This window comes from Hyla sarda, chromosome 10 (assembly GCF_029499605.1).
Source record: "Hyla sarda isolate aHylSar1 chromosome 10, aHylSar1.hap1, whole genome shotgun sequence".
NCBI lineage: Eukaryota > Metazoa > Chordata > Amphibia > Anura > Hylidae > Hyla > Hyla sarda.
In genome coordinates this window covers 126,449,382-126,460,647 of record NC_079198.1, presented here as the reverse complement: position 1 = coordinate 126,460,647, position 11,266 = coordinate 126,449,382, and the positions used below count along the sequence as shown (strand labels likewise).

At 46.4% G+C, this 11,266-nt stretch overlaps 1 protein-coding gene across 1 annotated transcript in view; it reads left to right on the top strand.

Annotated features, from left to right (window-relative positions):
- Positions 1-2,416: 2,416 nt before the first annotated feature.
- Positions 2,417-11,266, top strand: part of TBRG1 (transforming growth factor beta regulator 1) — an 18,445-nt gene continuing 9,595 nt past the window's right edge. Inside the window, exons 1-7 of the mRNA XM_056542419.1 lie at positions 2,417-2,721; positions 5,085-5,215; positions 5,604-5,674; positions 7,980-8,188; positions 8,559-8,698; positions 9,207-9,353; positions 11,141-11,238. Of these exons, the coding sequence (XP_056398394.1) occupies positions 5,087-5,215; positions 5,604-5,674; positions 7,980-8,188; positions 8,559-8,698; positions 9,207-9,353; positions 11,141-11,238 (794 nt within the window). The 5' untranslated portion in view covers positions 2,417-2,721; positions 5,085-5,086. The remainder of the gene's footprint in view (positions 2,722-5,084; positions 5,216-5,603; positions 5,675-7,979; positions 8,189-8,558; positions 8,699-9,206; positions 9,354-11,140; positions 11,239-11,266) is intronic.

Below are 11,266 nucleotides of genomic sequence, written 5' to 3'. Positions count from 1 at the left end.
TCAGATACCATAAAAATATTGATACAATAAGTGAAGATAGAGTGGATGTATAGGAGTTTTAGACAGGTGTCCACAAAAAATAATAACTAAAGAGTCTGTGTCAGTCAGAGTCAGCTGTACGTCAAATAGATACATCAATAGAAAGATGGATTACTAGATAGAAGTATGATATTGGTACCATATTAGTACAGCATTAGTATAATGTTAGTAGAACATTGGTACAGCTTTGATACAGCATTAGAGCATCAATACCCAATTATATTCACAGATGTAGGACCATAGGTGTGTGACCAAGAATGCGGACATAGGGGGAGATTTATCAAAACCCGTCCAGAGGAAAAGTTGCTGAGTTGCCCAGAGCAACCAATCAGATCGCTACTTTCATTTTTGAAAAGGCCTCTGGAAAATGAAAGCAGCGATCTGATTGGTTGCTATGGGCAACTCAGCAACTTATCCTCTGGACAGGTTTTGATAAATCTCCCCCCATAGAACTGTAGATGTATTCAATCATTAGGGCCACACCCTATCTTAATTGGGTAATGAAGAATGACTCTTGCATCATGTAGTAGATGGGAGACACCAACTCCTAGTGGAAATGCACACGGGTAGATAGACGGCGGATGACAAAACAGAGGTCTGTGTAGATAGCTAGGCAATGATATTGGCCCCTAATTTAGGGGAACCCAACGACGTAGAGAAAGGGCCTGGTATATTAAGTTAAGAACCAGGGGGGAGATTTATCAAAACCTGTGCAGAGGAAGAGTGGTGCAGTTGCCCATAGCAACCAATCAGATTGCTTCTTTCATTTTCCACAGGCCTCTTTAGAGGCCTGTGGAAAATGAAAGAAGCAATCTGATTGGTTGCTATGGGCAACTGCACCACTCTTCCTCTGCACAGGTTTTGATAAATCTCCCCCCAGGTCTCTCCTATAGTAAGACCCTGTTAGGGAATCAATGTCCTGAAGTGGAGACCATATAATGTTATAGGGGGAGATTTATCAAAACCTGCGCAGAGAAAAAGTCGATGAGTTGCCCATAGCAACCAATCGGATTGCTTCTTTAACTTTTCAGATGCGTCATCAAAAATGAAAGAAGCGATCTGATTGGTTGCTATGGACAACTGGTCGACTTTTCCTTTGCGCAGGTTTTGATATATCTCCCCAATAGAGCGGGGTCACTGAGTATATAGGGGGAGATTTATCAAAACCTGTCTAGAGGAAAAGTTGCTGAGTTGCTCATAGCAACCAATCAGATCAATCGCTTCTTTCATTTTTGAAAAGACTTGTGAAAAATGAAAGAAGCGATCTGATTGGTTTCTATGGGCAACTCAGCAACTTTTCTTCTGAACGGGTTTTGATAAATTTCCCTCATAGTCATCACTGCTCTGCTGACTGCAAAGACCAAGCCTCATCTGGCATTAAAATCAGCACAAAACAGATACCTGCCAACCTTACATCCCCAGGTACAATGCTAAGCAACACCCTAAGTGCACGTTCAGACGAGCGGATCCTCAGCGTATTTTATGCTGCAGATCCGCTGCTGAAGGACTGCTGTGTGCTGCCTTTATATGAGCCTGTTCAGAGCAGCAATACACTGCTATGAGCAGACACACTGAAGCATGCGCGGTGTACTAGCACACATGGCGGCCGCTCATCCAGCTCTATGTGTGAGTAAACTGCGCATGCGCGCGGCGACTCGCACATCGCAGTGTGTCTGCTCGTAGTGGTGTATTGCCACTCTTAGCAGGCACATGTAAAGGCAGCATACAGAGGTCCTTCAGCGGGGGATCTGCAGCGAAATATGCACAGAAAATCCACTCGTCTGAACGTACCCTAAGGGTGCGTTCACACTGCGGAATCTCCGCTCGCTGAATTCAGCGAGCGGAGATTCCGCAGTGTGAACGCACCCTTAGGGTACGTTCAGACGAGTGGATTTTCCGCCAGCAAAAATACTTTGCCGCTAGGGCCGCGGGGCACTGAGCCGTCACCATTGACGGCTATGCAGTGCGCGTGGAATCCGCGCAATGAATGAACATGTTCTTTCTTTATGCAGAAGTTTTAGTGGCGGAATTGTTAACCGCTAAAATTCCAGTGTGGAAGGGCCTCGCGGAGACCCATTCACACTAATGTTAAGTTCGCCGGAATTCCGTAGAGTGAACGTACCCTAAGGCAGTGTTTCTCAACCAGGGAGCCTCCAGCTGTTGCAAAACAACTACAAAACTACAACTCCCAGCATGCCTGGATACCCAGCACTTTGTACCATTTGTTGCTTGACAATGTTTGGTGAATAAAGTCACACATTTTTTTTAAAATATTTTGAGTGCTGCTGCAATTCTTTGTTTATAGATAGATAGATAGATCGATCGATTATATGGGGGGGGGGGGGGTACTGCTGCTGGTGAATGCTGAGCGGCACATGCGACCCTCCAGTGGCCCCCAGATAATTAGAGTTTGAGACCCCTGCCTTATTCAGTGCAGCTAGATACATGTGACTGATCACATGGTCATGACATCACCAAAGGTCCTTTGGCCTGCTAGAGACTAACACCCTGGCCCCGCCTAGAACTGATCACATGATCGTGACGTCATCAAAGGTCCTTTAGCCTGTTAGGCTCTAATACCTGCTATGTTTGTGTGTTATGAGATGATCTGACCATAGAGGACAGTACAGAGCGGCTGTTCCGTCTCCCCCTGATACCTCCAGGAGCAGCGCTCATCCCCAGGTGAGTATGGACGGTGCTTTATAATATATGATGTATTATATCTGTGTGTCCTAATTCTTCTAGAAAAGCTGGGTGACTACCAATACTGCCATTACAGCTCTCACATGACTGTCACCCAGCTGTGTATAACACCCACCCTATGATAGATATACCTCTGGTCTATGGCATGGGGTATGATGATCTATTTATAGCAAAATCCCCCCCCCCCCCCAACCTGGCTACCTGGCAACATGGCATATGGCATGATACCCCCCATACCTGACTATATGGCATGATACCCCCCATACCTGACTATATGGCATGATACCCCCATACCTGACTATATGGCATGATACCCCCCATACCTGACTATATGGCATGATACCCCCCATACCTGACTATATGGCATGATACCCCCCATACCTGACTATATGGCATGATACCCCCATACCTGACTATATGGCATGATACCCCCCATACCTGACTATATGGCATGATACCCCCCATACCTGACTATATGGCATGATACCCCCCATACCTGACTATATGGCATGATACCCCCCATACCTGACTATATGGCATGATACCCCCCATGCCTGACTATATGGCATGATACCCCCCATACCTGACTATATGGCATGATACCCCCATACCTGACTATATGGCATGATACCCCCATACCTGACTATATGGCATGATACCCCCATACCTTACTATATGGCATGATACCCCCCATACCTGACTATATGGCATGATACCCCCCATACTTGACTATATGGCATGATACCCCCCATACTTGACTATATGGCATGATACCCCCCATACTTGACTATATGGCATGATACCCCCCATACTTGACTATATGGCATGATACCCCCCATACTTGACTATATGGCATGATACCCCCCATACCTGACTATATGGCATGATACCCCCCATACCTGACTATATGGCATGATACCCCCCATACCTGACTATATGGCATGATACCCCCATACCTGACTATATGGCATGATACCCCCCATACCTGACTATATGGCATGATACCCCCCATACCTGACTATATGGCATGATACCCCCCATACCTGACTATATGGCATGATACCCCCCATACCTGACTATATGGCATGATACCCCCATACCTGACTATATGGCATGATACCCCACACACGCACGCACGCACGCGATGGCATGGTACAGCTCCCGTCCTTCCACTCGGTGTGGCGAAATAGCCTCCCAGGCTATGATATGATAACCAAGCCCCCCCCCCACCCTGCTATAGTGATATACCCACCACCCACTCCCCCCCGGGCTATGGTAATATACCCTCCCAGTCCAAGCGTGATACAACATCCCCCCCCCCCGGAGTATGTTAATATACCCTCCCAGCAGGCTATGGCATTATACCCCTCCCAGCTATGGCGATATTCCCTCCCATGCTATAGCATAATAACCTTCCTGTCCCCCAAAGGTTATGGCGTTATACCCTCGCTATGGCATATAAACCACCCCCTGGGCTATGGTAAAATACTCCCACTTGCTATGGCATAATATCTCCCCCAAAAATATGCTGAAATAATGACCCAGGGTATAGCATTAAAGGGCTACTCCGTCCCTAGACATTTTATCCCCTATCCAAAGGATAGAGGATAAGATGTTTGATCACGGGGGTCCCACTGCTGGGACCCCCACGATCTCTGTGCAATACCCGACTTTCATTTAGGACGCTTGGAGCAGGCGGCGGGGGTCGTGATGTCACTGCTACGCCCCTCGTGACATCACGCCACCTCAATGCAAGTCTATGGGAGGGGGCGTGGCGGCCGCCACGCCCCCTCCCACAGGCTTGCATTGAGGGGCGTGACGTGATGTCACGAGGGGCGTAGCAGTGACATCACGACCCCCGCCGCCTGCTCCAAGCGTTCGGAACACATTGTTCCGAACGTTGGGGCAGCAGAGTACTGCTTTAATCTGCTTCTGGGAAAGCTGAGTAGCAACCAATACCGCCTTGTAAGCTGCAACATGATTGTCACCTATAAACCCTCCCAAGCAGATCCCCACACTTCTGCATAATAACCCCCCTCCCCCACACACACAGCCTGTGGCACTATACACCCTGCCTCGTGCCGGCTTAATTTGCCATTCAAGACTGTTCTGGTCGCCATAACCGTTTTTCCAGACTCCTGCTCTGATTAAGAACGGGCCAATTGCATATACGCTGCTTATAAATAAATAGGCCGTGTTTTTGTGAGTTGGTGAACAACCAGATGTATAAGCCCCACTCTCTTCATCATGCTGGGAGTTGTAGTTTACACGTCCGCTGTCGAGCCTGAGGTTGTAGTCTATCAGATCATAATAACTTCTGTGTTTCCTAATCTACCCTGAAGGGATGAATCCGGCGTTTTCCTCTCTTTCCTCGTACCATGAGGCCAAGATGAAGAGCAAGAAAAGGAGCCACAAGGAGAAATACCGGCTCAAGTGTCTGCGGCTCCGGAGAACGGCCAAGGCTATGATCTACGTGAGTAAAAAAAAAGGACGGATGTTCATTGGGGATGTCCCAGTAGAGTTGTTTCAGTAGAGTACGCTCTGACATGCATTGTCCTCGATGTCCAAGAGGTTCAAGTGCCAACTGTTGAGTGGAATATCCGCCTGGAACTTTTCCGCTGTGTGACTGGGCCCTTACTATATCCCTGAAGAGCCAATCTCCCTAATTATGGATTATCTGGGTTGGCGTCAGTAGCGGCCATAGCAGTTGTCACTCACCTTTCCTAAACAGAGATCTATTTAAGAGATCCTGAATACATTTTGTTACAAATTGACAGAAAACAAAAAACAAAAACATTCTTTTTTTTCCTGTGGATTTTTTGTTTCATATTGTTCCATTTATCTCTTTCTGCACTTTTCAGGAGAACGCAGCTCTGTGTGATGAGATCGCTCGGCTCGAAAGCAAATTTGTAAGAGCGAAGGAAGAGAGGAGGTAATGGGGATGATGGGGGATGAAATATGCCCAATCTGTGATATATATTGCTTGGTTTCCCAACTCCAACATTGACTAGGTTTGGGTAGTGACCGACCACTTTATTATTATTTTTTTTTATTTTTTTAGGGAAAATAATAATTTTTTGTTTAAAGAGTACCTATCACCATCTAAACTTTCTCTAAACTTTCCCTAATCCCCCTCCCCATCAGTCCCTGACTAACTCTATCCCTGAATTTATTTTGCTTTAAAACCCCCTAAAAAAAAATTTCCATGCTCTCCAGTAGCTCAATTCAAGGCACAATGCACACATGAGGTTGTCATAGCAACGGCAAGTCCAAGCAGTGCATATATAATTAGCGATGTGGAAAGTAGATAGAGGGGAGAGGAACTGAGAAGAGGGAATGTATCCTCTCTGTTTGCTCCCTGCTTGTGTATGAGCTGAGTGCTCCCCCCTCCTTCCTTCCTGCCTGTCTGACTGACAGACTGGGAGCTGCGCAGAGCAGATTTCAGACTCACTCACTGAGTCCGAAATGCTTGCTGACAGGATTGCTAGGGAGACCTCTAGTGGAGAAGTTTTTAAAGTAAAAAAAAATAAAAAATAAAAAAAAAATGAAAGGAGGAATTTTTTTTATATAAAAGCAATTTAAAAGTTATTCAGTAGGGCTTTATCTTTAATATATAAAAAGTTTGTTTCATGAGAGGTACACTTTAAGAATGACTGCTCAGGCTGGGGTCACATCACCTTTTTGCTTTCTGTCACAGGATGAGAAGAGAATTTGGATTTATACTGTTACAGTGGGTAGAGGATGCCATTCATTTTAATGGCCCAAACTGAGTAACCCAGTGGCTAGGTTAAAATAGCTCATACCAGCAGAAAGCTGCCCAAAATCTGAGATTTTTGGACAGTTTTCTTGTGTTAACCCAGGGCTCAACAAATCCCCAGCGCACCAGGTTGCCAATTTTGTGGTGGCTCCTAGGTTTTTGTCAGCCCTTTCCAATAGGGGTTGTCCATCTTTTTAAAAAAAACAGCAAACAAACAAACGAACAAAAAAACAGTTTTACTTTCGCCCCTGTTCCTGGGCTGATCCGATGTTCTGCCTCCAGTGTTCAGCAGCGGATGGATTTGGTCAGTGCTTAGGTATAACATGAGCAGGAGATGTAAGGCGACCGCCGTAGCCTAAGCAGGGGCAATAGCGGTCACGCTCTGTACTTAGGAGTATGGAGCGTTACCGCCGAGGCCACTGATTGTTGTGGTCACGTGACGTCTGCTGCTGCTCGGGTGACACCGTAGCGGCAACCGTAAACATCTGATTCTGAACATTAAAGGCAGAACAGAAGATCAGCGCGGGACCAGAGGTGGAGGTTAGTCACACTTTTTCTTTTTTTGTTGCTAAGATGAAAGGACATTAATGACTGTAACACGCAGGGGGAGATGAGGGGTCAGTAAGAACTGTGACACAGGAGATGAGGGAACTCTAATATCTGTGATGTGGTGGAGATGAGGGGACACGAATGACTGACACACAGCAGAAGATGAAGGGTCAGTTATAGCTGACACGGGGAGATGAAGGGACACTAATGACTGTGACCCAGGAGGAGATGAGGGGGACACTAATGACTGACCCAGGGGGAGACGAGGGGGACACTAATGACTGTGACATAGGGGAGACGAGGGGACACCAATGTCTGTGATGTGATGGAGATGAGGGGACACTAATGACTGTGATCCAGGGGGAGACGAGGAGGACACTAATAACTGTGACACGGGGAGATGAGGGGACACTAATAACTGTGACACGGGGAGATGAGGGGACACTAATAACTGTGACACGGGGAGATGAGGGGACACTAATAACTGTGACACGGGGAGACGAGGGGACACTAATAACTGACACGGGGAGACGAGGGGACACTAATAACTGTGACACAGGGAGAGATGAGGGGATACTAATAACTGTGACACAGGGAGAGACGAGGTGACGCTAATGACTGATCATATGATGGGACGTTCAGCATCCTTGCACATAACTTTTTTATTTTTATTTTTTTATTGCTGGCTCCTAGATTCATAACACATTTGTCAAATCCGGAATGAACATTGAAACTTATCTTTTGTGAAATCTCCCATTCTGCTGAAGGTCTATGCAGGAATAAGGGCCAAATGTTTAGGAAATTCTGAATTATTCAGATTTGTAGTAAACGAAACTTACTGTGTGTGTGTATATGTATGTGTGTATATATATATATATATATATATATTATTAATTATACATTTTTTTTTTTTTTCCATTGTGTATCCCAGGTTTTTGTTGAAAAGGCTCCTGCAGCTCCAGGCCCTCAGTGAGGACGACCCGGCCGGCACTCACAGCTCTGGTTTGTCACTCGGCTTTGACATGGCCGGACTGAGCGATGGAAACCTGGAGATGGGCCTGAGCAGCGCGGTGGAGGATGGCGACCGGAAAAAGACGAAGAAAGACCGCAGGGAGAAAGGAAAAGAGAACAAAGCAGAAGGCAAGGACTTGGGCAACTACAACTCCCATCTTGCCCTGACAGCCTTTTGGTGCATCTTTACATCCTTACTGGTACACCAGTAAATTCTATTCCCTAACCAGCAGCTCTCCAGCTGTTGCAAAACTGCAACTCCCATCATGCCATGACAGCCTTTGGCTGTCATGGCATGCTGGGAGTTGTAGTTTTACAACTCCAATCATGCCGTGGATAGGGGATTAGTTATAGATTGGGGGGGTGTCCGACTGCTGGGGGACCCTGGCAGTCTGCCGGAAGCTGTGGCTGACACGTCCCTTTCATGAATCTCTATGGGATATATATATATATATTATATAATTATAATATTATATAATTTTTTTTTTTTTTTTTGCAGTCATGAAAAAGTTATCTAAAAAGAAGAAAATGAGTGAAGGAGCAACGCGCAGATGGGTGCAGCCCATCCTCCTGGACCCCTGCGGTCGCCCTGTATTTCCCATTGTATTGGATGGGCTGACAGTCTATAGTCTGGGAGAGGTGAGGAACAATATAAATAAAGTCCAAATAGACGCGGCACAACCAAAAAAAGAAAAAATATGAGAAAAAATGTAATAATGAAGAAGCATTCACTCATGCATAGGTCTGTGGTTAACAGGCCAAACACAATAGTCAATGTATAAATGCAGCACACCAAGTGGATGAAATAAAAAAAAAAATACAAAAAAAAAATAAATGGTGGTTTATTCCATGCTGCATTCATCCATTTATTATATATAGACATAGCAAATTTTTGGATAAAAAAAAAAAAGTTAATAAATAAAAAAAATATATATAAAAAAAAAATATATATATACATTTTTTTTTTGTTTATTTAGTTTTTATATATATATATATATATATATATATATATTTATATGTGTGTGTATATAATTATGTATAATAAATATATATTCCTATAATTTTCTTTTTGCCCTTAGCTACAATAAAATTGATTTTACCGCGTAGATTCAGTGTAAAAACTGATATTTTACATTTCTCCCCACAGATCATATCGGACCGCAGTAGCTTCCATGACAAGACCGCCATTTATCCTGTTGGTTTCTGCAGCACGAGAGTTTACGTCAGCATGAGGAGCCCTGACCAGAAGTGTCTGTATACTTGTCAGATAAAGGACGGCTGGTCTGGACCCCAGGTAATTGGGCCCCATAGGTTTCTGCATGAAGGATTTTGAGCGTTTTTCTTCTTATGCTTTGTCCCTCCACCATGCTTGACACTGCAGCTCTGCTTGTTCAGATTTTTTTTTCTGTGTAGTAGTATGAGCTCATTAGGAAGTCGGTGCTTAAAGGGGTACTCCCGTGGAAAACGTTTTTTTTTTTTAAATCAACTGGTGCCACAAATTTAAAGTGGTACTCCGCTCCCCAGCGTCTGGAAGTTTATTGTTCCGGGCGCTGTGTGCGGGCTTCCGTGTTCAGGGCCGCCCCTCGTGACGTCACGCCCGCCCACCTCAACGAAAGTCTATGGGAAGGGGGCGTGTCAGCCATCGCGCCGCCTTCCCATAGACTTTCGCTGAGGGGGCGGGCGTGACGTCACGAGGGGCGGCCCTGAACACGGAAGCCCGCACACAGCGCCCGGAATAATAAACTTCCGGACGCTGGGGAACGGAGCTTCCGACACAGGGCAGCAGAGTACCCCTTTAAACAGATTTGTAAATTACTTCTATTAAAAAAAAATCTTAATCCTTCCAGTACTTATTAGCTGCTGAATACTACAGAGGAAATGGGTTTTCTTTTTGGAACACAGAGCTCTCTGCTGACATCATGAACACAGTGCTCTCTGCTGACATCTCTGTCCATTTTAGGAACTGTCCAGAGTAGGAGAAAATCCCCATAGAAAACATATGCTGCTCTGGACAGTTCCTAAAATGGACAGAGATGTCAGCAGAGAGCACTGTGCTCGTGATGTCAGCAGAGAGCTCTGTGTACCAAAAAGAAAACCATTTCCTCTGGAGTATACAGACCCTAAAAAGTACAGGAAAGATTAAGATTTTTTAAACATCAGCTGCATGTGGACCCTCCATACTAGGGATCGACAGATATCGTTTTTTTAGGGCCGATACCGATACCGATAATCGGTGCAGGTTAGGGCCGATAGCCGATAACTTATACCGATATTCCGGTATAAGTTATCGGCTATTTAACCCCCTGCGACACCGCTGCAGATCATTGATTTAAAGCGGGCGCTTTAAATCAATGATCTGCAGTGGCTTTTGCGGTGCCATAGGCCGCCGCCGATACCCGCTTCTCTGCCCCTGCCTGTCAGGGTGGTCCGGGCCATCCATTCTTCCTTCCTGTAGTGTCCGGGGGCGTTCCGGGTGAAGGGTGAACCGGTCCGGGCTGTCCTTCTCCGGCGGTCATCTTCTCCACTCCGGGCAGGCTCCGGCCTAGTACGCTGCATAGACTCCGCTGCGCAGTGACGCCCGTGCACAACGACGCAACTGACGTCACGGCGTAGCGGCGTCTATGCAGCGTACTAGGCCGGAGCATGCCCGGAGTGGAGAAGATGACTGCCGGAGAAGGACAGCCCGGACCGGTTCACCCTCCACCCGGAATGCCACCTGACACTACAGGAAGGATGGATGGCCCGGACCACCCCCATTACGGGTAAGTTTAATTTTTTTTTGACTCGGAGGGTGGGTGAGGGGCCCAACCGGTATAGCGGTATGGGCAAAAATCCATACCGGTATACCGCCCAGCATCACGGTGGGGGGTGCGACGCGGTGCGGTGGGTCGGGGGTGCGGTGGGGCGGGTCGGGGGGGTGGCGGTCGCGGGGCGGTGCGGGGGGCAGGGCATTATCGGCTTATCGGCAAGGTAATTGCCGATACCGATAATGCCCAAAATCGTGATTATCGGCCATACCGATAATCGGTCGATCCCTACTCCATACCATACATTTCTTCTGATCTTTTTGTCTTGTCACAGTTTGAGATCGTGCCTGAAGACGATCCTCAGAATTCCATAATCGCCAACTCTGCCGCCGACTGTCACGCTGCTCTTCTAAAAAACGTTGGCGCCGTACGGTAAGTGCTTAGATTGGTCTCATCGTGT